A 24,873-nucleotide genomic window follows, 5' to 3' on the forward strand; every position below is an offset into this window, starting at 1 on the left:
TGCCTCACAGCGCCAGAGACCCGGGTTCAATTCCCGCCTCAGGCGACTGACTGTGTGGAGTTTGCACGTTCTCCCCGTGTCTGCGTGGGTTTCCTCCGGGTGCTCCGGTTTCCTCCCACAGTCCAAAGATGTGCAGATGAGGTGAATTGGCCATGCTAAATTGCCTGTAGTGTTAGGTAAGGGGTAAATGTAGGGGTATGGGTGGGTTGCGCTTCGGCGGGGCGGTGTGGACTTGTTGGGCCGAAGGGCCTGTTTCCACACTGTAAGTAATCTAATCTAATCAGTGCAAAACGTTGGTTCGGCCATATTGGGAGTATTGTGCATGATTCTGTTGCCTTGCTATAGGAAAGGTGTGATTGCACTGAAGGGAATTCACCATGTTTTAGCCTAGAATGGAGCATTTCTTCTATGAAGAGAGGCTAGAGTCTCAGGTTGTTTTCTTTACAGCAGTGAAGTCAGAGGGGGGAACCAGAGTGAGGTGTATAAGATTAAGAGGGGCATGGACAGTGTGAACAGAAAGCAGTCATTCCCCTTAGTAGTAAGGAGGCATATGTTTAGGTGAAGAGCAGGGAACTTAAGGAAAACCTTCCACTGGATGTTGGGAATCTGGAATGCACAGCCTGGGAGGGTAATAGAGGAAGGAAATCTCAACCTTTAAAAACATATGTGGATGAGATCTTGAAATGTTATAATATTCAAGACTAGGAACCAAGTGCTGGACTTGATGGGCCAAAAGTTGTCTTCTGTGCTGTATGACTCTACTGCACAGAAAATACACTGGACCAGCCATATAAACTCTATAGCTGGACCCGTAAATCAATGGCTAGGAATCTGAGAGTTACTCACCTCTTAACTTGCTAAATCTGTCCACCATCTACAAGGAAAAAGGCAGATGATCATTTTACACTTGCCTGGATGAGTACAGCTCCAACGTTCATGAAGGTTGGCACCATGCAGGACTCTTGATTGGAACTCCATTCACTACCTTAAGCATTCACTCCTTCAGTACTGACGTACAGTGATGTCGTACAGTATACCATCTATATGATGCATTGCAACAACTCAGCAAGGCTCATTCAACAGTACCCTCCCAAACTTGTGACTATCTAGAAGTACAGTATAACAAATGCATGGTAACATCACCACATGCAAGCTCTCTTTAAAGCTACATATTATCCTTACTTGGAAATATATCACCCTTTCTTCACAGTTGGTGGATTACCCTTCATGACAGCACTGAGAGTTTACCTAAAACCCATAGATAACAGCAGCTCAAGATGATGGTTGAGTATCACCTTAGGGGCATTTAGGGATGGGCAATGAATCCTGCTCTAGCCAGTGTTGTCCACAACTTCTTTATGAATAGGAAAAAAAATCTTTACCTTTGGTGGAATTACCTAGTTGCACTTTCAGCTATTGGCTTGTGCTCCCTTTCCCAGGTATCCAGATATGGGTCATCAACTCCAACTCTTTCTGGAGATTGGATTGCATGATGGATTTAAACAGGTGGCCTCCATCATTTAATAGGGTCCCAGTTGGTTCAATCAGACTGGAGGAAATGAATGCATTGTGGTCCTCATTGCCACATTGTATAGTGATGAGGAATTTTTATCCCAATAAATTCTAACTTGGGATAGTTGTCAGGATTTCTCTGTCTTTTTATTTTGAGCTCAGATGACACTTGAATATCAGTGTGCAGACTCATGAGATGTCTTATGTTAATGTTATCATTTGGACCTGTTAATTATTTTCTGTTGGTTAGATTCAAGTGGTGTCTCTTTTTGAAAGGAAGTAGTTCTGATGGAGTTTTGTTTTGCCAACCAGTTGGAAATTACAACTCTTATCCATTGATGTAAAGCAAAATAGAATCTGTGCACCACACATTTGTTCAGAGTCTCCAAAAAATAGACGTCGGCTTAGTATTAGATTTTTACTTATATGTCCACAATTAGCACTCTCATATTTGCACACTAGTTTCTTCCTTCTGTGTGCTTAGTATTCTAATACATATTAATGTTTATTTATAAACACTAAACTCTCCAAGAAGGTTTTACAAATTGAAGTGCCTCACATACTTAAAGCACCTTTTTTTCATATTCAATTAGACATTCATTGTATCTTGAATGAATGCCACCTACTTAATTCGGAGTGCAAAATAGATTTTATTGTTAGTTGGAGGTGTAGGAAGCCATAAATTTCTAATCCAAAGACCATTTTAAATAATAAGTGAAACATTGTGATGCAATATCAAATTTATGCTCAATATATATTTGGGAGGCAATGGTTGCCTAGCAGTAATCTCAGTGGACTAGTAAATCAAAGGTAAAGGTTCTATGGAAATGGGTTCATATTCCAATATGGCAGCATGAATTTAATTAGTATATTAGGAATTTACATTTTTTTAAAATGTCTCAGTGATGATGACCATGAAACTATCCTTAATTGTCATAGTAAAAGCATCTAATTCACTAATGTCACTTTTTTAAAAAAAAAATCACCATACTTTTATTTGGGAGCACTAACATCAGTTTGTAGCAATCTCTGGCCAGCTGACTGGGCTACAAGATCAGATACACTGTGGTGCCATTTGGAAAAAAAATCTAAGGATATTCGTGTGTGATGTGAAGTCTATTACTTTGGTGATAATTAATTTAATTGAGATCCAAGTGTTAGACTTGAGTGGTGAGGTCTGGTTTCTTGAACCCCCTTTACTGCTTCGTCATTAGCTAGATGCCAACTGAATTCGTTGGATTCAGAACGATGATCAGTATATCTAAGCATCATATCCGTGTTGTATTTCCATTCCCAGATCACATTTACCACTTTCAGATTCTCACATACCTCACAATTGTCTGTCATCAGAGAGAGACAGCCATCTGTAATTCCAATCTAGGGATAATAGTTTCTCTTGCCATTGGGGAGATCAATGTTGTTGGCAGCAGGGCGGATATCTTATTTCTTTGAAGTGAATGGATCAATATCAACCATATGAATCTTGACAGTTCTGTGCTTGCCAGTTTTGGATGTAGACATTGCAACAATCCTTTCAGAACTACAAGTCCATTCTTGTTCAAAAAGGAACAGTGTGTTGGAATGGTGGCAGAGGCCCCAGCATCTCTAGTGGTGAAATTTAGGTTGACATCCATAATCCTTGAGTTTTAGTGGAGACACCTCCAACCATCTGCAGCTTGACCTTGTCTGGCCTACATGTGACTCAAGACCCATAGTAGCAATGTGGTTGAGTCTGAAGTGGTCACGAAAATCACTCAGTTCAAGGGCAGTTAGTGGGCTACACCCAAATCCCATAAAATAACAAAATGAAAATATGAGGATATGTTTCCAGGAAGAAAATAACTAATTATAGAGGATTTTCCAAATATTTCCAAATCAACATTAGAAAGCAAAAGTGTACTATAAACAACTTCATTACCATTAACTCCATTACACATTTTGACTGCTTCTCAGACTGACTCAGACTACATGCAACCACTAAACCATTCTCCATATTGTCTCCAATCCAAAAACTGCATGTTAATTTCAAACATCAGTCCTCTAGCCTTCTCTATCTGACCTCCTATTATCCATAAACTTCGTTGTGCTAAACCTCTGTTGCAAATATGCTATCCCACACTAAGTCCTGCTGACACTCATTCATGTTACCCATTGCGTTGAATTTAAAATCTTAATTCTCATTTGGCCCAAATGGTCTATCCCAGTGTTTATACAAATGTACCAATCTTTAAACATGTTACTGTAGATGCCTTTTGCACAGTATGACATAACAATTACTTTTTGCTCACTTTAAACAAAGGAAATGTATTAAAGAAAATAAAAAGCTCGCTTTATAAACACAAATTTTAGATATATTTTCTGAATTACAGGTGTACACCTCCCTAATCTGGCATTATCTAGGGTAGCAATACATTAATTCCAGTTTTGTCTGTAATGTCATCTAGTGACTCTTCATTGATGTTCATTCATGTAACACCTTGTTCAGTTTGTACACCTTAAATCCTGTCTGTGATGCTCAAAATCATTAATTCATTAAGCATGTGATTGATACAAGTTAAAATGAGGTCTTTACTCAATTATGAAATAAAATGGTTTAAAAAGCTGGTTGAAAAAGTTTCATAAATACTTTGGTTACTTACAGTGGCCTTGAAGTAACTTATATTAGCTTTACAATTTTTTTTAACTGTGATACGTGACTTCCTGACATCTGATAAATTCTTTGGTCTGGTAAAGGCTTAGTCCTGATTAGGGAGGAGCCTGTGTCCTCATCTTACTCAAACCTCTCCAGTTAAACACTTACTACTTAATAAAAATGGTAAACAGGAAAATGCAATGATAGTATTGCAACAAACAATGTTATTTATAGCAGTTGAAATACAAAATATCATAAAACATGACAGCTACATTACAAGAGCTCACAATGTAACATATTATTTCCAGCATAACCAGGAGTGATGCAGCTGGTCAAACCACTTGGTTTTAAACAAAACAGAATTTATTTACAACATTACCAAATGAAACACAAACAAAATAGAACAGAACACAGAATAACTTAACCTGTTTGAAAACCCAACAGATTATACTAACTTAATGATGCTGTTATAAATACTTGCAACAATCCCCATAAACACCCCTTGGCACAAAAAGGAAAAATCAGAAGAGATGTCAGAGAAAGAGGAGTATCAGCATAGACTGGCTTCTTTGTAAAAGCAGCTTTTACAACTGCCTGGCTGCTTTCAGTGAATAGCAAGACCAAACTAAACCAGAAAAAAGATTAGGGTGGTGTGCTGGAAAAGCACAGCAGATCAGGCAGCATCTGGGAAGCAGGAAAATCGACGTTTCGGGCAAAAGCCCTTCATCAGGAATGAAGCAGGAAGCCTTTGGAGTGGAGAGATAAATGGGAAGGGGTGTGGGATTGGGAGAAGGTAACTAAGAGTGCAGTAGGTGGATGGAGGTGGGGATGATGGCGATAGGTTGAATAGGAGGGTGGAGTGGATAGGTGGGTAGGAAGATTGGCAGGTAGGACAGGTCATAAGGATGGTGCTGAGCTGGCGGGTTGGAACTGGGTAAGATGGGGGGGGGGGTAGGGGAAATGAGGAAATGGTGAAGTCCACATTGATGCCCTGGGGTTGATATTCCGATGCGCTGATCTCCAGCACCTGCAGTCCTCACTTTCGCTAAACCAGAGAAAAGCTGAGCTTGGAGAACTGGCCACTCTTCTTTCACTGTACAAGTGTTTTAGTTTAACTTGAAAGCCTTTTTTTCCTGAGGCAATATCTGTTAGCTATAATCAAACTGGCCCTAAAACCTTTCAAACCCAGACTTTTCGGAGTCTGTGTCTTTATGACCTCCTGAAGAAAAAAACCAAGGCCAACCTTGTTAAAGGAGCAGCATCATCACAAAACCTTGCTGATATCATAATAAATGTAGCTGTTTCATGCGTGTAGGAATTCAAGAGGGAAAACTGGACACTCGCCATGATACTGGATGTTAAGTTTGCTCGTTGATCTGGAACTCTCCATGATAACAAGTGACCTCACATTACTCTAATAAAAGAGCGTGAACTCTTTAACAGATAAAGAATTAAACATTCACACATAAAAGGTATCATACAGGTCTCTTACCCTTGATCACAATTTCAAGACCCCCTACTTGAAACTGCCTGTGGATGTTAGGCGAGGATAGAACAAAGTCAATGAATGCATCTTACTGAAGTGTTCATTGTTCATGTGTATAATACATAAAGCAGATCAAGGTGGGAGAGGAGATAGAGGAAAGACAGCTTGCAAGGGAGGGGACAGAGGTGATGATGATTGGGATGGAAAACAAGGTAGGAAAAGGTCAAGGAACAGGAGACACCAATGGAGCAGGATAAGGAAACAAAATCAAAGTAGGAGGAATTGGGGGTAGTGGAGGCATTGAAAGCTGAGGGTCAAAATGATAACAAATGAAAGGTCAGGAATGTAGGGGAGAAGCCAGGCATGGAAGGAACTGCATTCTAAAGGAAGTAATTGGAACTTACTAAAAATGGCACAGTTACCAGTACAAATATTGGTAGCAAAAACAGAAATTGCTGGAAAAGCTCAGCAGGTCTGGCAGCATCTGTGGAGAGAAATCAGAGTTAATATTTCAGGTCCAGTGACCATTCTTCAGAACTGATGGAAAAATATGTTTTTTATGCAGAAAGTAGGATTGGGGGGTTATGAGTAAATTATATTGGAGATAGAGACCAAAGAGAGACATGAACAATTGGACAGACAAAGGAATGGACAACAATCAGTCTAGCTACTGATGGGCATAATTAGTGGCTCACAATGGATCATGTGTAATAGCAGACTTTGTGAGATAACCTTGTCATAAAATAGTCTTGCAATTATTCTGAAATCCAACATTAGGTAACTTTTCCTTAAAAAGTTCAGATAAGAGTGGGAAGTACTTCCTTCTTCACTTGACTGACAATAATTGTTTTCCTGGATTAGTGGTGCTGGAAGAGCACAGCAGTTCAGGCAGCATCCAAGGAGCTTCGAAATCGACGTTTCGGGCAAAAGCCCTTCATCAGGAATAAAGGCAGTGAGCCTGGAGAGATAAGCTAGAGGAGGGTGGGGGTGGGGAGAGAGTAAAGATGAGGCGTTCTTCCTCCAGGCGTCTGGTGGTGAGGGAATGGCGGTGAAGGAGGCCCAGGACGTCCATGTCCTCGGCAGAGTGGGAGGGGGATTTTTACCTCAATAATTGTTTTCCTCCAATAAGCCGGACATGTGACCTATTAGCTCTACTTTTGCTTTCAATTAGAAAATTATTCGATTCTCTTGTTTTTAGTGGTCATGGGAGTGCATGTGAATAAGTGCTGCATGACTGTTGTAGCATTTAGACTTTGCGTGTGTCTGCAAATAAATCATCTTTATTTTTAAACTCCAAATTCTGCTGCTTGTTATTTAAATTGACCACAAGCTAGTTGAAAATTAAAAATGCACATCTACCTTCCCAACATAGACTATGGGATGAATTGGGGTTTCAGCTTCGCTCTCCCCACGTCTCTAATATTTATAATCCTGTAATCTACTGATTGTAATTCTATAACCACAGCCACAGTCCCACTTCACTAGGCAAGGTGCAATCAAGTTTTCAAATCAATGCTACTTTTCATAGACCCTGTATTTCATCCATAATTTTATTATGGAAATCTCGTCAGAAATCATGGCTTAAACATGTTTGCTTTAGTCGGTTCTGCTATAAGATGGTAATTCTGTTCTCTTGTAATCCCATGTTATAAGAAAATCAAGTAATAGCAGCACCATTTAAACGAATGGGGCGGAATTGCGTTATAACCAATACATGGTTTGAAAGTCTACACAGAAACTGTATCCCCGATTTGTCAACTTTACTTACTTTGAATTTTACAATTGCTTGGGCACATTTACACAGCTCTGCACTTGGTCCTGAGAATGGGCCAGATCTCTTCCCCATCAGTACCTTGGGCCGTGGCCTACCCTCTTCATTCAACTTTTAAACTAAAAATCCTGTACCTCTCCACTTTTCTCAGTCTCTCTTTCTATCTTTTTCTTCTTTCCTCCATTTCTTTTCTTTTCTCTTTCACTTGCCTCCTTTTCTCTTTGGAATTCTAGTTCTGGCCTCTTCTGTCCTAAATGATTCTTTGTCATGGCTTCCTTGTCTGATTCCAGTACTATATTTCCCTCTGGTTCTCCTAAATTAATGGCAAGACTCTTGGCCAACAGTTTTAAAATTACTTGTTTCATAGCATTTTATTTTAACTTCAATCTTCAACTATTTAGCTACACTTTTCAGGAAATCATTGGAGAATGACTTTAAACTGCACCAAACTATTTTTTCTGCTTTAAAATCTTGAAAGAAAACACTTCGGTCATGATCATTTTACTCTAATATACAAGAAATCTACATTGATGTTTTAAAACACATATATACTTTCCCATTTCTAATTACACTAAGTTCATCAATGGGTTCAATGCCAGGCATATCCACTTAAACATTTATTACAATCCAGTCAAGAAGAGTGAACTGATTCCTTTCCTTATTCAGTTTCTCTATTACTGCAAGAAAGTTTGAATTTAACACAGGTCTGCCAGATGTCTTAAGTAACAAATAAAGAACTAGCTTATTGCAAACAAAACTTATTTAAGCACAGCTATGAACATTATCAAAATGTTTCAATTATGCTAAATATACAACTATTCTTGTAAAGAAAACACAGCCTCCAGCCTGGGAGAAAATATAAAACACCACATACCATACAAATAAAACACTGGTGGAACTGTCACTGATTTTTCATTTTTTAAATTTTAATAATTTTATCAATTTTGGTTTGGAGCTGTGAAGTGGGAATTGTGAGTTGAAAGAAAAAAGAACAAACCCAACAAGATTTTTTGTTTGTTTGTCAGACCCGGCCTGGAGGTAAATTACAGGTCGATACTTTATTACACTCACAGTGTCCCCAGGAAAAGCACAGTGTTTAAATGAATTGCAGACATTGGCTGTTAGAAGTCAGCGCCTGGAAATTGGTTCTGGCAAGTCTGGAAGAGACTCTGGAAGATGACAGACCTTGAATGGTAATTGACATCGTGGGAAAAAGATGGTCAGTCTGCCAGGTGGAGTAAGAGTTGAAGCTGTTTGTTTTGAACAGTGTTTTGGAGGAAAAACATTTAGCTGTTGACAACACAGCATGAAGGTTTGAAAGCTCCCTGCCCAGCCTTGCTCACCAGCTTCTCGAACCTCAGAGTAGGAAGCTAAGAAAGAAGTATTGCTCTCTGTACCTGAGTGAACTGAAATGGTGACCCTGATCAACATTTCTGGAAAAGTAACAAAGGAGCCCAAATCGATGACTGTGAAACATCACACCATGAAAACCATTTAAGTAATCTGGTCAATTTTGTTTTACTTATCCCTTAACTCTGTTTTGCAGGTCTGTCTGTCTTTTATGTGAATGGGAACTGATCATAAATGTTTTGGGTTTAAAGCATAGACATTAATTAATTACCTTCTTTACCTGCTCTCTGAAGTTATGGTGTATTTAATAAATTATTGTGCCTTTTGTTTAAGATACAAAAGCATGAAGTATAGGATTCGTTATTCAAAAGTCTGGTTAAGAACCATTCAAGTAACCATTACGGGTCTTTGATTCTTTTAATTTGACTGTGTTGCAAAAGTGATTCGGTTCAGCTGTCTTTCTCCATGTCATAACAACACTTTGGCCACATAAGAGTTAAGTTCAGGAAAGAAAATGTTCAAAAGGCCATTCGAAGCTAAAGCCATATTGCAAACAAGCTTTGGCCGGTGGGAGTCTTTCTCGATCAGCTATAACGAGCTGAAGTTGCTTTTCTGGAGGTGGTGGTATGGATCCAAATTTTCTTTTGGCAATCCTCCACTTCTGATGATAAGGCTTCCAGTGAACATTTAATTCATAAACTTTGCTAAGAGGCATTTCAGAGAGAGAGCAAGCGCAAAGGCTATTGGTCAAGTCAAGTTCCTTCTCAAACTAAATCTCAAAAATTGTATCACATGACCTCGCTCTGAAAGTTTTGGGAACATTATATTATACGTATATTTTAAGTATTGTTTATTGTAAGTTTAGGTTTTTGAATTACATCGTCGTTTTTCTGCACATCTGAAGTTAATAATTAACTTGGAATTATTTCTGTAGTAATAGTTATTTCTGTGAAAACAGTTTGAAAGAGGTACTTTGGCATTACTAATGGATTTTTGTGTGGCTCAAACTGTTTTGCGACCCAGCAAGCTAAATAATGGGACATTAATGTTCATTAGAGATTTCTGAAACCTGTTTTTTGCAGGCTTAAGGGGCTAGTTTAGAGGGATATTGTCTTTAGTTTTCTCTGAGTTTTGAGCAGTCTCTATGAAATCCTTGGATAAAGGTAGCTGGAGAACCAATGCCCCTGACAAGGGAAAGATATGGGTAAAATAGATTAGCTTAAAGAGATAGAGATAGTCACAGACCAGAGGTGTTGGGATAAATACCTGAAAAAGTTGAGTATATTTAATTGCAGGCGTATTGCAACTCTCAGAAGGTATGTACAGTTCCAATCAATAAGTTAAAGTAATAAATGGTGTTTTCCATTTTTCTTTCATAAACCTCAGTTTCTCGATTTAAAAATCGTTGACTCAAGTTTAACTCGAGATTTAGCAGGTAAACTGAAGGGAGAAGTAAAAGCAGGATCTCTAATGGATGGAATTCTTTAACAGATTATGTAAGATTTAGAATTTGGACAAGGGAAACTTGAAATTGCGATGTTAAAGCTACAATTAGCTAAAAGAAAGTTAGAAATGAAAAGTCGTGAATTAAAAAAGGAAACAAACAAAAGGAAATGGTAAGAGAAGAGAAAGAAAAACAGAATAATGGAAAGAGAGAAAATATTGAATAAACTATGCAGTTATGGATGTTTCGGTAACAGATGTAAGTGTAAAATTAATGTTCACAATGTTTTTAGCACGATTTACTTAAGTGGTGGCATCCATCTAGACCCAAATAAATTGGAGGATATACATGCAATGCCAATGCCACAAGATAATGAGTAAAGTTTTTGTTGCAAACGTTTCGTCCCCTGGCTAGGCGACATCATCAGTGCTTGGGAGCCTCCTGCGAAGCGCTTCTTTGATGTTTCCTCCGGTGTTTATAGTGGTCTGTCCCTGCCGCTTCCGGTTGTCAGTTTCAGCCGTCCGCTGTAGTGGTTGGTATATTGGGTCCAGGTCGATGTGTTTGTTGATGGAGTTTGTGGATGAATGCCATGCCTCTAGGAATTCCCTGGCTGTTCTCTGTCTGGCTTGCCCTATGATAGTAGTGTTGTCCCAGTCGAATTCATGTTGCTTGTTGTCTGCGTGTGTGGCTACTAAGGATAGCTGGTCGTGTCATTTCGTGTTCCATTTATATCGTTTATTGATTTATCTCACTGGGTTTCAACCTCATTAAATGATCACCAGCTAAGTACTTTGCCCATCATTGCTGGACTACCATCAATCCCTTTAATGAAACCTGCAAGTGTTGCCTTCCCTACAATGGTGTTGTAAAGTATCATACTTCATCATTTAACTTTTTGTTAAAGCAGATGTACAAATGTACCCTGATAACACGATGGATCCAGATTTCCTGCTGTAATTATTACTGTGGAAGGATTGAAGCAAGGCCATATGGGCAGCTGGGATTTTGACCAAATTGCTGACAGATTGATGACAATGACATTTCTGGTGGAAACGTCAGCATAATGGTACCTGAGGTAATGGGGTATGTGCAGTGGACAAGAACGCACATTGCTGAACACAAGAGCATTTCTGGATAAGCATTATTTAACACTAATTAAGCTGGGATTTGTTCCTTGTTCAAATCTTGTCCCCACCGCCCTCACACACAAAGCTTTCTCCCAGACTGCAGAACAGGAGGGAGCCCTCAGCCACTTAACTGGCAAGCGTCACACCTTCAGTCAGATTGAAGAAGGCTGGGTGCGGAAATAACAGAGGAAGGAGGGTGGGGGAATTGGGTGGAGATGGAACCCAGAGAGACAACAGCTGTTGAGCAGACAAAGGGATGGATTATAACAGGCTGGTGAGAGTGAATTACTGATAGTAGGGACCACAAGTATTTTAAAACGTGTTACCAGCTTGTTTTCTCTAAATTCATGGAATCTGGGCACTACTGGCTAGGATAGCATTTGTTATCCACCCAGTTAGCCACATTGCTGTGGGTCTGGAGTTACAAGCAGGCGAGACCAGGTAGGGTTTCCGTAGGATTTCCCTTTGTAAAAGGCATTATTGAAACAGAAAGGTTTGTCCCCCTCCTCTGCTCCCCAACGATTGTTCATTATCAGACTCCCAATTCCAGATTTTTATTGCATTCAAATTCTACCATCTGTGGGATTCAAAATCACATCCCTCCAACATTACCTGGGTCTCTAGAATAACAGTCCAGTGATTATACCACTAAGCCATCTCCTTTCCTTGGTATTTTCTTGTTTCCCACAGGTACTAGCATCCATCTCTTTTCCTAACTGTTGTTCTCTCTCTCTCTCTCTCTCTCTCTCTCTCTCTCTCTCTCTGGGCTGCGTCCCCTCACTCCTTCCCCCACCCACCCCACGTTGCCTTCAGCATATATACCACCTTGTCCTAGTTGCTAGCAGCTCTGCAGATGGGTCACTAGACCCAAGACATTAACTTTGCCTTCTCTCCACATGCTGCCAGATTTTGCTGAGTTTTCCCAGTAATTTCTGTCCTTGTTTTGGATATACCCATGTGGGTCTGTACTATATCAGACACTATGTACAGAGCCACTGTGGCTGTACATACCAACACAGTGAATGGAACTTTTGGGATGAAGTAACCGCTGGTCTTTGATAAATCGATTGCATACGGCGAGGAAACAAACTTGATGTTTTTGATTTCGACTTCTTCCATTTCTCCACCTGTCAGAAAATAGAAAGAGCTTTCACTTGTGTTTGTTTATTATTTAACAACATATAATACAGCACAGGAACAGGTCCTTTGATCCACCAAGGCTATGCCAACAGATAATGCCTTTCTGACCTAAAAAGCATTTGCCTCCATACTGTCCATATCCCTCTACTCCCTACCTATCATGTATCTGTTAAGATGCCTCTTAAATGTTGCTATTACATCTGCCTCCACCACCTTCTGTTTGAATTCAAGTTTTTGATGAAGTTTTCTTTCATTTCCATTTGCAATCATTTTCCTGCTGCTCTTTGTTTCCACCACAAGAGTCGCTGACAAAGGGAGCATTTGTTGTCCACCCTTATTTGTCCCTGAACTGGGTGCTTGTTAGGAGCATTTCAGAGGGATATGAGTTAACCCATTGCTGTGGGCATGTCGATCAGAAAAGATAAGCATTGCCTTAATGAACCAGATGGAATTTAATGTTACTAATATTGCAAGCCCAGCTCCTCAACGGACCATGAGCATATGGTAAATCATAATATCTTCATGCAGGTTGAAATCACTCCACACGGGCCAGTATCCCATCACCAAATCACACTTTATTTACATGTGCACAGTACACTGGCTGTGGCCAGCCAGCTTGCAGTTAGTCCTTGAAATCAGGAGACTCTCTGCATTCCTTATTTATTTCTATATATATATATTTTTAATCTGCTTATTTTTTGTGTTTATTTCTTTTTACCCCTGTGTTTATACTGGTCAGCCAGGGCTCCCTGATTCACCCAGGTAAATAACTGCAATCAAGGATTTCATAGTCAGTAAGATCCACCTGGTCCCAATCACTACACAGAGGCAATCAACTTAACGAAAGCAAATTGTGTTCGACAAAGCGTGGAGTTTTTGTGATGGTGTAGCTAGCAAAGTAGTTCAGGGGAAACAGTGAATGAAATATATTGGAGCTTCTAAAATGCATTCAATGAGACACCACACAAGAGTTATTGCATTTAGGTCTTCTGGGACTGGATGCATTTTATTTTGCATGAAATGGGGATAAAATGGAAAGTAGGAGTAAATGGTTAATTTTTGGATAATAGGTTGTAACTAATGAAATGCAAGGCTTCGCAATTGCAGCTCATTTATTGATGGTGTATTGATTGTGACTGGACCTTGTTTCCTTCAGTTAGATATGATTTGTTTCATCTGATTTGAACTACGTACCTTGTGACATTTAATTCTGACCAAAATTGATAAGATGCCGAGTGAATGTCCATTGTTTTGTTCAGCATTGTACTGGGCTTATCCAAATACAGTTGATATTACTTACTCATCCTAGACATATTGTCCTGATTTATGAACTAGATTTGACTAAATGCAAGTAGTGTGGCTCGACTCCTATGTCTCCAGAGAGAGACAACAAGCGAGCCAGAGATGGACATATTTTTAATCAATAAGAGATCAGGAGTTATGGCAATAAGGAGGGAAGGTGGAGCAGATGGTTAAGTGATCAACCATTGACTAGTGAAGAAGACTTGATGGATCAGTGGCCTATTCCTACTCCAAACCTTAAGGTTTTGAAAGAGTAGTTCAGGTCTCTGAATTACTCCTACCACTATACCCTCATATCCACCGTCCAATCTGTTCAATGGAGGAAACATCTAAGAAGCGCTTCGCAGGAGGCTCCCAAGCAGTGATGATGTCGCCTAGCCAGGGGACGAAACGTTTGCAACAAAAACTTCCAGCTTGGCGAACAGAACCACAACAACAAGCACCCGAGCTACAAATCTTCGCACAAACTTTGAATAATGAGTAAATCCAATGTTGTTTGGGGGTTGTTCAACCTTCCTCCTTGAGATTTTTTCATGTAAAGTTGGAAGTTCTAATAAATTTGGGAGCTGCTCAGGAAAAAGATTCTTTTTCTCCAGCAGGAAGGGCTTAGCACATTTAACAAGCTCGAGTTCACTATCTGAAGAAAGATCCCAACTATAAATCTACGATTCAAGAATTCAATGCTTTTTAAGAAGGACTCAGAGCCTTTGTACTTCAGAAAGGAAAGTCAATACTATTCTATGGTTCCAAAAGCTTACCGCAGTTCAAACAAACTACTCAAACAAAAAGCAACCATTTTGCTTATTGTTACAAAGCTATCCCCTTTTTTTTCGAAAAGCTTTACCTTGACTCAAGGAGACTCTGTCCTCGATTTTTATTTAAGAGAGGTAATAAACTGGGCCAGGCTCTGATCAGTCGGGTTTGGTACAGAGATGGAAACAATTTTGAGAGACCTTTTGTTTATATGTAAACAAATGAGACTTCAGGTCAAAGTGGTCATGTTTTAGAAGTGACCTGTATAATAAAAGGGGAATGGTCAGCTCTCTAGCTGGGCTGATGAGAAGTTCAACACAGAGCTGTGTGAAAGCTCTCTCTCTCTTTCTCCCCTTGAACTTTAACCTGCAAGCATGTGCTCCATTGATACTGGGTTTAAAAGGGAGTTTGCTTACTGGGACTGTTCTGTATATTCGGAAGTCTAGTTGGAGAGGCTGAGTTCTGCAGCAGTACTTTATTCTGATCTTTGTGTTTCATTTAGCAATTTTGTGAATAAACGTTTGTCTGTTTCAAAATCTAGTGGTCAACCTAGCTAACTTAATTGGGATAATTTTTCACTTACCAAAACAAATTGTAAAGTTATGGTCTGAGCTGCCTGCTTAAGAATGTTTTGAGGGATTCAAGATGGCGGTGACTCAGTAAGTCTGCATTTGCTGAGCTCTGCCCAGAACCCAAAATGGAGCACCTACCCTCTCATCACCTCTTAACCTGCTCAAAACAGTATTTTCCCAGTTACTAGAGTTACTTTGCACTCGACTTGAGCAGTTTGGTGCATTTTAACATGACTAAAGGAAAAGAAGCCTGGAGGAATTCCTGATGAAGGGCGTTTGCCTGAAACGTCGATTCCCCTGCTCCTCGGATGCTGCCTGACCTGCTGTGCTTTTCCAGAACCACTCTAATCTAGACTCTGATTTCCAGCATCTGCAGTCCTCACTTTTGCAATGTTGCGATTTCAGCCAGGTTTGATAGACTCTGGCTTTAAGCTTTGGGAGTCCAGAGGAATCTCCTGTTAGGGAGACCTATTCGATGGGGAGGTCATGATGTCCTTCGAACAACTGGGTCAGAAGTTCGGGCTACCTAGGAAGGATCTCTTTTGACGTTTCCAAGTTAGAGACTTTGTACAAAAAAAAACTACATAGATGGTTAATCTTTACAAATCAGACATGGAGAGGAGTGTGCTCCGGTCAGCAGGCACCCCCTCGGTTAGCACTCTCCATCACTTACGAGGTAGTAACGTGTCGAAGGACATGACTATATAAAACCAGAACTCAAGAATTAGGGGTGGAAATCTACTCATAGATGTGAGAGGACATTTGGGAAAATGTTAGGAAGGTCTCTATTTGTAATAGGACTCAGGCTAGTCAGCTGAAGGTACTCCATAGGGCCCACCTGGCACCAGAACAGCTTGCGAAGTTTAAGACAAAAGCGTCCCCAATGTGCCCCAAGTGTAAAACGAACATTGGTACTCTTACTTATTGTTAATGGACGTGCCACAAGATCCACAGGTATTGGGATGATGTAACGATTGCTTTGGCAAAGGTTTTGGGAACTGAAATGGGGTTGGATTCGGTGTCCCTCCTTTTGGGTTTTCCAAATCTTCCCTCCCAGGATGTATTTGGGAAGAAACTGTTTACTATTCTTTCTTTCTGCACGAGGAGAACATTTTGATGAGCTAGGTATTGGAAAATCCCCCAGGACTCTCGATAGTTATGGAACACATTCCCCTGGATGTCCTTACAAGTGTGGTACGTCAGAAAACGGAATTCTTCCATACAACGTGGCCACCCTTTTTGAATTATGTAGATGAATCGGCTATATTATCCAGGGCATTTGTCTAGCTGTGAGGACTGTGCCTATCGGTTTGAGGGCCCCTGGGAGGAAGAATCCTGTATAAATACAGGTCTACTCACTATTGCTCCCAGTGTTGGGGAGCTGGGATACAAGAGTGCTGAGTATAGTAATTTAATTGAACATAACTTAAGATACCTTGTTATAACTTGGCATAAATTTTTATTTATTTATTTATTCTTCTTTCTTACTGGTTATTTATTTAACTGTAGTTTTTACAGAGTTTTTAAAATTCCTTTTGTGTGTTGGTAGTTTGTGGAATAGATTAGTAGTTTGTTTTTTCTTTTTTTGTTGTTGTTGCTATTATAGTGCACAGAGGTCATACTATTTTGTACTAGTCTTGTAATTATGTGAAAAACCTAAAATCATTTTTTCAATAAAAATATTTATTTAAAAAAGCATGTTTTGAGTGGTCTGGCTTAGTCCATAACATTATAACTCACAAAAAGGGCACTGTTCTGTATAATCAGGGCTTCTGGTGTGCTAACTAAATAACTTAAATGCATATCTATTACTTAGTTTACCAATAATTCACCAATAAATTCTAGATGGTATTTTGAGATACTGTTTTTCAATCTTTTTTGTAAATTTAATACAATGTGCTTTTTCCATTCTAGCATTCGTACATCAGAACTTTTAATGGTTAAAGCAATGCATCAGGTAGCCAATCTCCTGATCAACGGAATGTTTTCTTATTAATTTAATTTTGAAAAATTATTAAAATATGCTGCAAATCAATAAGTAGCTAAATATCAAAGCTAAACACGCAATGAAGATGGATGTTTATTCCATACCTAATATGCAGGGCGGCACGGTGGCACAGTGGTTAGCACTGCTGCCTCACAGCTCCAGAGACATGGGTTCAATTCCCGCCTCAGGCGACTGACTGTGTGGAGTTTGCACATTCTTCCCGTGTCTGCGTGGGTTTCCTCCGGGTGCTCCGGTTTCCTCCCACAGTCCAAAGATGTGCAGATGAGGTGAATTGGCCATGCTAAATTGAATCTAATCTAATCTAATCTAATCTAATGTACCAGTCTTCTTCACATGGCCTTGTATCTTCTTTTTGTAATACAACATTTTAAGAATTTTCTTTAAAATATAACTTGCAGTTGAAAAAATTGAACTTATTAGATATATTGTTTAATAATTCAAAATACTCATGCTCGGACATGATTATTTATTAAAATATCCTTGAGGATGAAATATATTTATCATAGTGAGCTTTCGATAAGGATTACGAACAGAAATACATAAATAAATGGCATGATGAAACTGCAAGTTAATTCAAGAAAAAAAATGCATGGGTACTGAAAAAGACCTTCAGTGCATTAAACAGCAGTGTGCCTTTCCGGTATTATGTTTTGTGTGAATTAACATCAATATAATATCTTAAATGCACAACATTCCTCATACTCTGTTCATTCTTGGAACTGTAATGTATTAGAATTCAAAAACTGCGACAATGGTTTCATCAAAGGTAGAGATCATATTTGAAGTGAAATGGGCTTCCAATGAATCAAATCATTTCCTTAAAAAAATAAATCTGTCAGATAGTAATTCATAATTACTCAATGTCAGGCAATATAGCCTATACTCTTATTTCTGTCTTTGACAGTAAATATAATCAGCAATGAAACATGAAAATTTAATTATTTCTACTCAAATACATAAATAATAATTTTCCTCATATTTGAGTGTGCATGGCCATTGCTTTCACAAATGCAATAAAAGCAGCATCTTTTTAAAGTTGAAAAAATATTTGTTAAATGAAAATGACCATAATGAAATTGCCTGCATTTCAGTAAGTCAAAATACAAATTTGGGCAGAGAAAAATTACAATATTAAAGGCATCATTTGTGAGTAAACATTTTCACTGGATTTACATACTTTTTTTGCAGTTACTTTTGTTGGTTGTAATAAATTTTAATCATGATGTTCTTGTAATTGATTCAAATAAATGAAAAGTAACATGAAAGATTTAGAGAAGCCACTTGTATTGTTGTTAGAAATTAGAAAATATTATCAGCTTTTTTGCATGAATGTACACTTCCTAAACAATGCTTTCACAGAAGTTGTTCATAGAACAATAAATAGGCCTGAGCATTGAGTACTCTAGCTTCAGGAACTGCCTGTACATGGGTATCATTGACATAAACCCACTGCCTTGATGGTGCTCCAGCATCTCTGACACCTGAAAAACAAAGGTTGCCAATAAGCAGACTAGAAGCTGCTCTACACTCTTCCAGCAAAAGTTAAGAGCCATCAGTTCAAAGCAGTGGACATTAAAAGTAACACAAATTTTAAAAAAAAGGGAAAATTTCAAAAAGTTAGGCCTAACTGTATGAGGCGGAAGTTTTCTTGGATATCTGTCATCTTCTCCTTGGCAAAGTTAAAAAAGTCATGGAAAAAGCTCATGGATCCACTTTTTTCCCCAAAGATGTTAAATCAATATGGAATGAGCTGCCAGAGGAAGTGGAGGCGGCTAGGGCAGTTGCAACATTTAAAATACTTCTGGATGGGTTTAAGAAGAGGAAGGGTTTAGACGGATATGGGCCAAGTACTGACCAATGGGACCAGATTAATTTAGGATATCTGGTCAGTATGGACAAGTTGGACCGAAGAGTCTGTTTCCATGTTGTACCTCTCTATGACTCTATAATTGTTTTACCCAATTTTTGACAGTGCTTCAATAGCTAAGGAAAGTTGCTGGTAGATTATTAATTCAAGAACTTTTAGGAGGGTCAATAATGGAATTTACCTTTGATGTTGTTGTTTCTTGTTTGTTTATAAACATAACAGATATCTAAAGGATTATACGTATTCTGCACTCGTGTAGTTACTACCCAATGATAGCAGAATTTAAACTTAGGGTTTTACAGGATATCCTCACTTAAAGTCAGGCTCATATTGTTGAAACTTGTGACTTTAAGCAAAAAATAAGTAAAGTGTCAATTCCCACAGGAATTGATGTTAAAAATCAGGTTTGACTCCATAATGCCATCCTTAGCAGAGAAAACAATTAAGACATTATACTTGCACCGGCAATCTGAAATATAGTACCACCTGTAGTTTAAGTGGCTGAATTCTCACAGTGGTAAATAAAATTGTTAAAATGAAGTTAAAAATCTAAAAGGAACATGACTATTTTTAAACTGACTGTGCTCCATCTAGTGGCAAAAGAAAACACAAAAATAGATAACAAAACGAGTTGGCACAGGGATATAGACTGGTGAAGCGAGTGAGCAAAAGCTTGGCAAATAGAATATAATGGGGTAAATCCAAGGTTATGCAATTCGGCAGGAAGAAAAATGAAGATCTGAATATTTTTACATGGACAAAGACTGCAGGAAGCCCTGGGGGTTGGGGGGAACCTACTTTGAGAGGACTGGTTGAGTAGGTTGGGCCTTTACTCATTGTAATTTAGAGGAATGAGAGACAACCTTATTAAAACATACAAGCTTCTTCAGGGACTTCACAGAATAGGTGCAGAAAGGTTGTTTTCTCTTGTGGGAGTGTGTAGGACTAGAAGGCATAATCTCACAATTAGGGATTGAACATTTAAAACAGAGAAGAGAAGGAATTGTTTCACTCAGAGGACAGCGAATCTGTGGAATTGTTTACTGCAAAGGGCTGGGTTGTTAAGTATATCCAAAGATAAGATAGTTAGATCTTAATCAGTAAGGGAATCGAGGGTTAAAAGGAATAGGTAGGAAAGTGGAACTGAAGATCAGATCAGCCATGATTGCACTGAGCGACGGAACAAACTTAATGAATGGCCTACTACTGCCACTACATCTTAATGACTTAACTTGGTCCCACGACTACATACACCTATCAATTTCTGTGAGTATAATGAGCCCAGTATCTCAGTTTAAATTCAGGAAGGAAGCAAGGAGCTAGCAGCAAAGGGAAGACCAGAACTGGAGCCTACAGGCAATAACACAAATTCATATACAAACAAAACTAAAACAAAAATGTTCATGCAAGCGAAAGAAACAGGCTCCTCAGAAAATAAAATTAAAATACAATAACATTAAACAGGGCAATATTAAATGAGGACTGACTATTAGAATGTTCAACTTAAATGCTAATAATTTTAAAATAATTCTTATTCCTTTAAATAGTTCCTGAGGACTGCACATTGTGCATATTGGGTGAGTGAGTATAGAATTTACCTGGAGGTAGCATGGGAATAGGTGGTAAATGGAGATAGGATGGGAAATTTACGGGTATCCGGATTGGCTGGCGAGTGAAGTTTAGAGATCTTCAAAATGACGTTGGGAACTGGACAGCTGTGCTGGAAAAACAAAGCAGGCCACCTAATTGGCCTATCTTCATATTTGCCTACTCCCACACCCCTCTTGCAAAATACATTGCAAATGCAACACTATGAACAAAGTCACATACGGATCTTGCATTTCAGAAGGGACAAGAGTGGGCAGGCTGAGTTTTCCCCAAACTTTCATGAAAATATGGTCCATAGTGGATTTTCCTATCAATCCAATAATATCAAAAGCCCTTTTGTATTACTGTACCATCATTATATTTTTGACCCCTTATGGTTTTGTGTTTTTTTTCCTTAGTTAACATGAATATATCTGGTTATTGATCTAAAGCAAAATATTATGGATAGTGTAAAATTGAAACAAAAGCAGAAAATGCTTTAAGTATTCAGAGCACCCAAGCAATATCCGCGGAGGGAGAAACATAGTCAATGTTTTAGGTTAATGACCTTAGGTTAGAACTGGAAGAAGTTAGATATTGCAGGTTTAAAAGGAATACACAGACAGGGAAAATGAGGATGGAAGGATTAAAAGCAATGGTTTGTAATAAGGTGAAAGAAAAGCAAGATTAAATGACAACGGGGATGATGCTGCAAGGCAAAAGGAAATGATAACAGGCAAGAAAGATAAATAAAGGATGGATTCAGAGGAGCAGTAAATAGCAAAGACAGAAGCATGACCAACAACAATAATATGGAGGCAGAAGCCATGATCTGGAATTGTTTAACTCAATGTTAAGTTCAGAAGGTTATTAAAGCACCTCACAAAAAAGGTGAAACATGCTGTTCCTTGAATTTACATTGAACTTCAGTGGAATGGTGTGGAAGGCTGAAGCCAAGAGGTAGGACTGGGAGTGGGGGAAGGAATTAAATATTAGATGACCAATAGCTTGGCTTCATGCTTGCAGTCTTCAGCAAGCAATTGCCCCAATCAGCATTTAGTCTCCTCATTTAATTTTTGGTGCTTGCACAGGAGTGCTATGCAAAAGGAGAGCATATTGAGGACAATTGAGAAATGGATTAGGGTAATTAGGGCGAGGAAAGGGAAGAACTTTCCTGGTGATGGCATCATGAGAGATGGTGGAAATGGTGGAGGATAATGCTGGTGGTGAAAAGTTGTCCATTTTACCTGGGATGTTTTTGTTTCCAGGAATATGATCAGATACTTGTTTGTTGGCTGCTCTGACTTGGACGTATGCTGTATAGTGTCCTCCACGCATAGATCCAGAGTGTTCAACGACCCCATACAGACTGTACAGCACCTTGTTTTCCTCTCCAACATTCTTAAAAAAAATGCACAAAAGTCAGTTACTCAATCAGAGTGCACCTAGGAAAAACGAACAAACAGCAAAATTCACAGCTGACTGTGGATGAACCTGTGTGGGAGAGCTCACAGCACAGAAACAAGTAAATGCATAGTTTTTATGTGTAACCTTGCTGTTAGTCTACAGTAGTGAGTAGAGTGAGATCTTCCCTGATTATGGATCTTTATATTATCGATAGTCACAAGTGAGGTGCCAGAAGACTGGAGGTTGGCTAACGTGGTGCCACTATTTAAGAAAGGTGGTAAGGACAAGCTGGCATCGGTGGTGGGCAAATTGTTGGAGGGACAGGATGTACATGTATCTGGAAAGACAAGGACTGATTAGGGATAGCCAACATGGCTTTGTGTGTTGGAGATCATGTCTCACAAACTTGACTGAGTTTTTTGAAGAAGTAACAAAGAGGATTGATGAGGGCAGAACACTGGACGTGATCTATATGGACTTCAGTTAGGTGTTTGACAAGATTCCCCATGGGAGACTGGTTAGCAAGGTTAAATCTCATGTAATACAGGGAGAACTAGCCATTTGGATACAGAACTGGCTCAAAGGTAGAAGACAGGGTGATGGTGGAGGGTTGCTTTTCAGGCGAGAAGCCTGTGACCAGTGGTGTGCCACAAGGATCAGTGCTGGGTTCACTACTTTTTGTCATTTATATAAATGATTCCATAACTATGTTTATCTTGTTTGATAATGTTCTGTGTAGTACCACAGGACAATTTATTACATTAAGTGTGCTATATAAGTAAGGAATTTTGTAATTGCAACAAAACAAATAAACGGAAAATGCTCAAGAGGTCAGAATTGGAGAACTACTGATATCTGAGATGGTTACCAAACTGGAAGACAGTACAGAGATAAAGAAAAGCCCGAAGGAGAAACTTGAAAACAAGGAAGAACATTTTAAAACTGAAATATTGTTTAAGCAGGAGCCAATGTAAGTCACCTTCTACGGGGGGGGTGATGATAGACAGAACTTAATTCACAAAATCAGAGAACTGGATGAACCTAAGCTCAGGAAAGGTTAAAAAATGGAATCTGCCCAGAGGAGTGAGAGAATAATTACGTCTTAGAGATTGAAAAGGCAGGGATTTTAACAGATGAGCTGAGACATAGATGTAATAGAACTGGAAATATGTAATCTTAGCAAGGACAGATATGTTGTCCCGAAGTATATAGCATATAAAAGGCCCATCGGCCCATTGAGTCTGTCCCTGTCAAAGACATCAGCTAAGCCCAGTTTCCAGCACTTGGCTCAAAACCTTGTATTCCTTGGCATCACAAGTGTACATCCAAATACTACTTAAACGTTATGAAGGCTTATGACTCTATCACTCTTACAGGCAGTGAGTTCCATTTCCATCATCCGCTGGGTGAAAAAAAATTCTCAGATTACCTCGAAACCTCCCACTTACCTAAATATATACCCCCTTCCAACCATTATTGATCCCTTGACTGAGGGGAAAAGTTTCTTCCCATCTGCCCTGTCTATGCTGCTCATTATCAAAGAAGTACCCCCTCAGATTCCTCTGCTCCAAGGAAAACCACCCAGTCTGTCCAATCCTTCATAACTGAAATTCTCCAGCCTAGGCAACACTCTAGTATATCTCCCCTGCACCCTCTGTAATGCTATCACATCCCTCCTATAATGCAGACTTTTAAAAAATTCATTACTGGGATGTGAGTGTCACTGGCCAGTCTGCATTGATTGCCTATTCCTAATTGCCCTTGAGAAGGTTGTGGTGAGCTGCCTTCTTGAACAGCTAGAGGTTGACCCACAATGCCCTTAGGGAGAAAATTCCAGGATTTTAACCCAGTGACATTGAAAGAATAATAATATATTTCCAAGTCAGGATGGTGATTGGTTTGGAGGAGAACTTGCAAATAGTGGTGTTCCCATGTATCTTCTGCCCTTGTTCTTCTAGATAAAAGTGGTCATGGGTTGCTGTCTAAGGACCTTTGTTGAATTTTTGCAATGCACCATGTAGATAGCAAACAGTGCTGCTACTGAATGTCAGTGGTGAAGGGAGTAGATATTTGTGGGCATGGCACCAATCAAGTGGGCTGCTTGGGCATTGATGGTATCAAGCTTCTTGAGTGTTGATGGACCTGCACTCATCCAGGCAAGTGGGGAGTATTCCATTACACTCCTGATTTGTGTCTTGTAGATTCTGAATAGGCTATGGGAGTCAGGTGGTGAGTTACTCACCACAGTATTCCTCGCCTCTAGCCTGTACCCACTGTGTTTATGCGGCGAGTCACATTTCTGGTAAATGGTAACCCCCAAGGATGTTGATAGTGGGCGATTCATTGATGATAGCACCATTGAATGTCAAGGCAAGGAGGTTAGACTGTTTCTTATGATGGTCACTGCCTGACACTGGAGTGGTGCAAATTTTACTTGCCACTTGTCAGCCTGAGAATCAATCAGGGCTCCTGATCCACCCACAATACTCTATGGATGGCCTAACCAATGTTTTAAACATTTCCATCATAACTCTCTGCTCTTAAACTCTATGTCTTGGCTAAAAAAAGGCAAGCAATCAATATGCCTTCTTAACCATTTTACCAATCTTAATGTGTCAGTGGACATGCACGTCAATACCTCTCTGAATCTCAGTGCTTCGCAGGTTCCGATTGTTCTTCGTGTACTCCCTTGTTTTGTTTGTCCTGCCTAAGTGCATAACCAGACAGTTAGCTCATAGAATTCCATTTGCCACTGGGTAACCCATCAGACCAACACATTCATATTCTCCTATAATCTAAGACTATCCTCCTCACTACTTCTCACCACACCAATTTCCACATCATCTGCAAACTTACTGATCAACGCTTCCATATGCACATCTAAATCATTTATATATCACAAACTAGGTCCCAAA

General features: G+C 39.3%; 1 protein-coding gene across 5 annotated transcripts in view; it reads right to left on the reverse strand.

The window, feature by feature from the left end:
• Nucleotides 1–17,420: 17,420 nt before the first annotated feature.
• Nucleotides 17,421–24,873, reverse strand: part of usp45 (ubiquitin specific peptidase 45) — a 158,199-nt gene continuing 150,746 nt past the window's right edge. For 3 of the 5 annotated variants that reach the window (XM_043685574.1, XM_043685580.1, XM_043685569.1), the window contains exons 18-19: nt 21,799–21,952; nt 17,421–18,578 (exon numbers count right to left, since the gene is read on the reverse strand). In XM_043685574.1, the coding sequence (XP_043541509.1) occupies nt 18,438–18,578; nt 21,799–21,952 (295 nt within the window). In that variant the 3' untranslated portion in view covers nt 17,421–18,437. The remainder of the gene's footprint in view (nt 18,579–21,798; nt 21,953–24,873) is intronic. The other 2 variants (XM_043685585.1, XM_043685591.1) reach the window with 1 other exon arrangement.

The sequence above is a fragment of the Chiloscyllium plagiosum genome, chromosome 3 (assembly GCF_004010195.1).
Source record: "Chiloscyllium plagiosum isolate BGI_BamShark_2017 chromosome 3, ASM401019v2, whole genome shotgun sequence".
NCBI lineage: Eukaryota > Metazoa > Chordata > Chondrichthyes > Orectolobiformes > Hemiscylliidae > Chiloscyllium > Chiloscyllium plagiosum.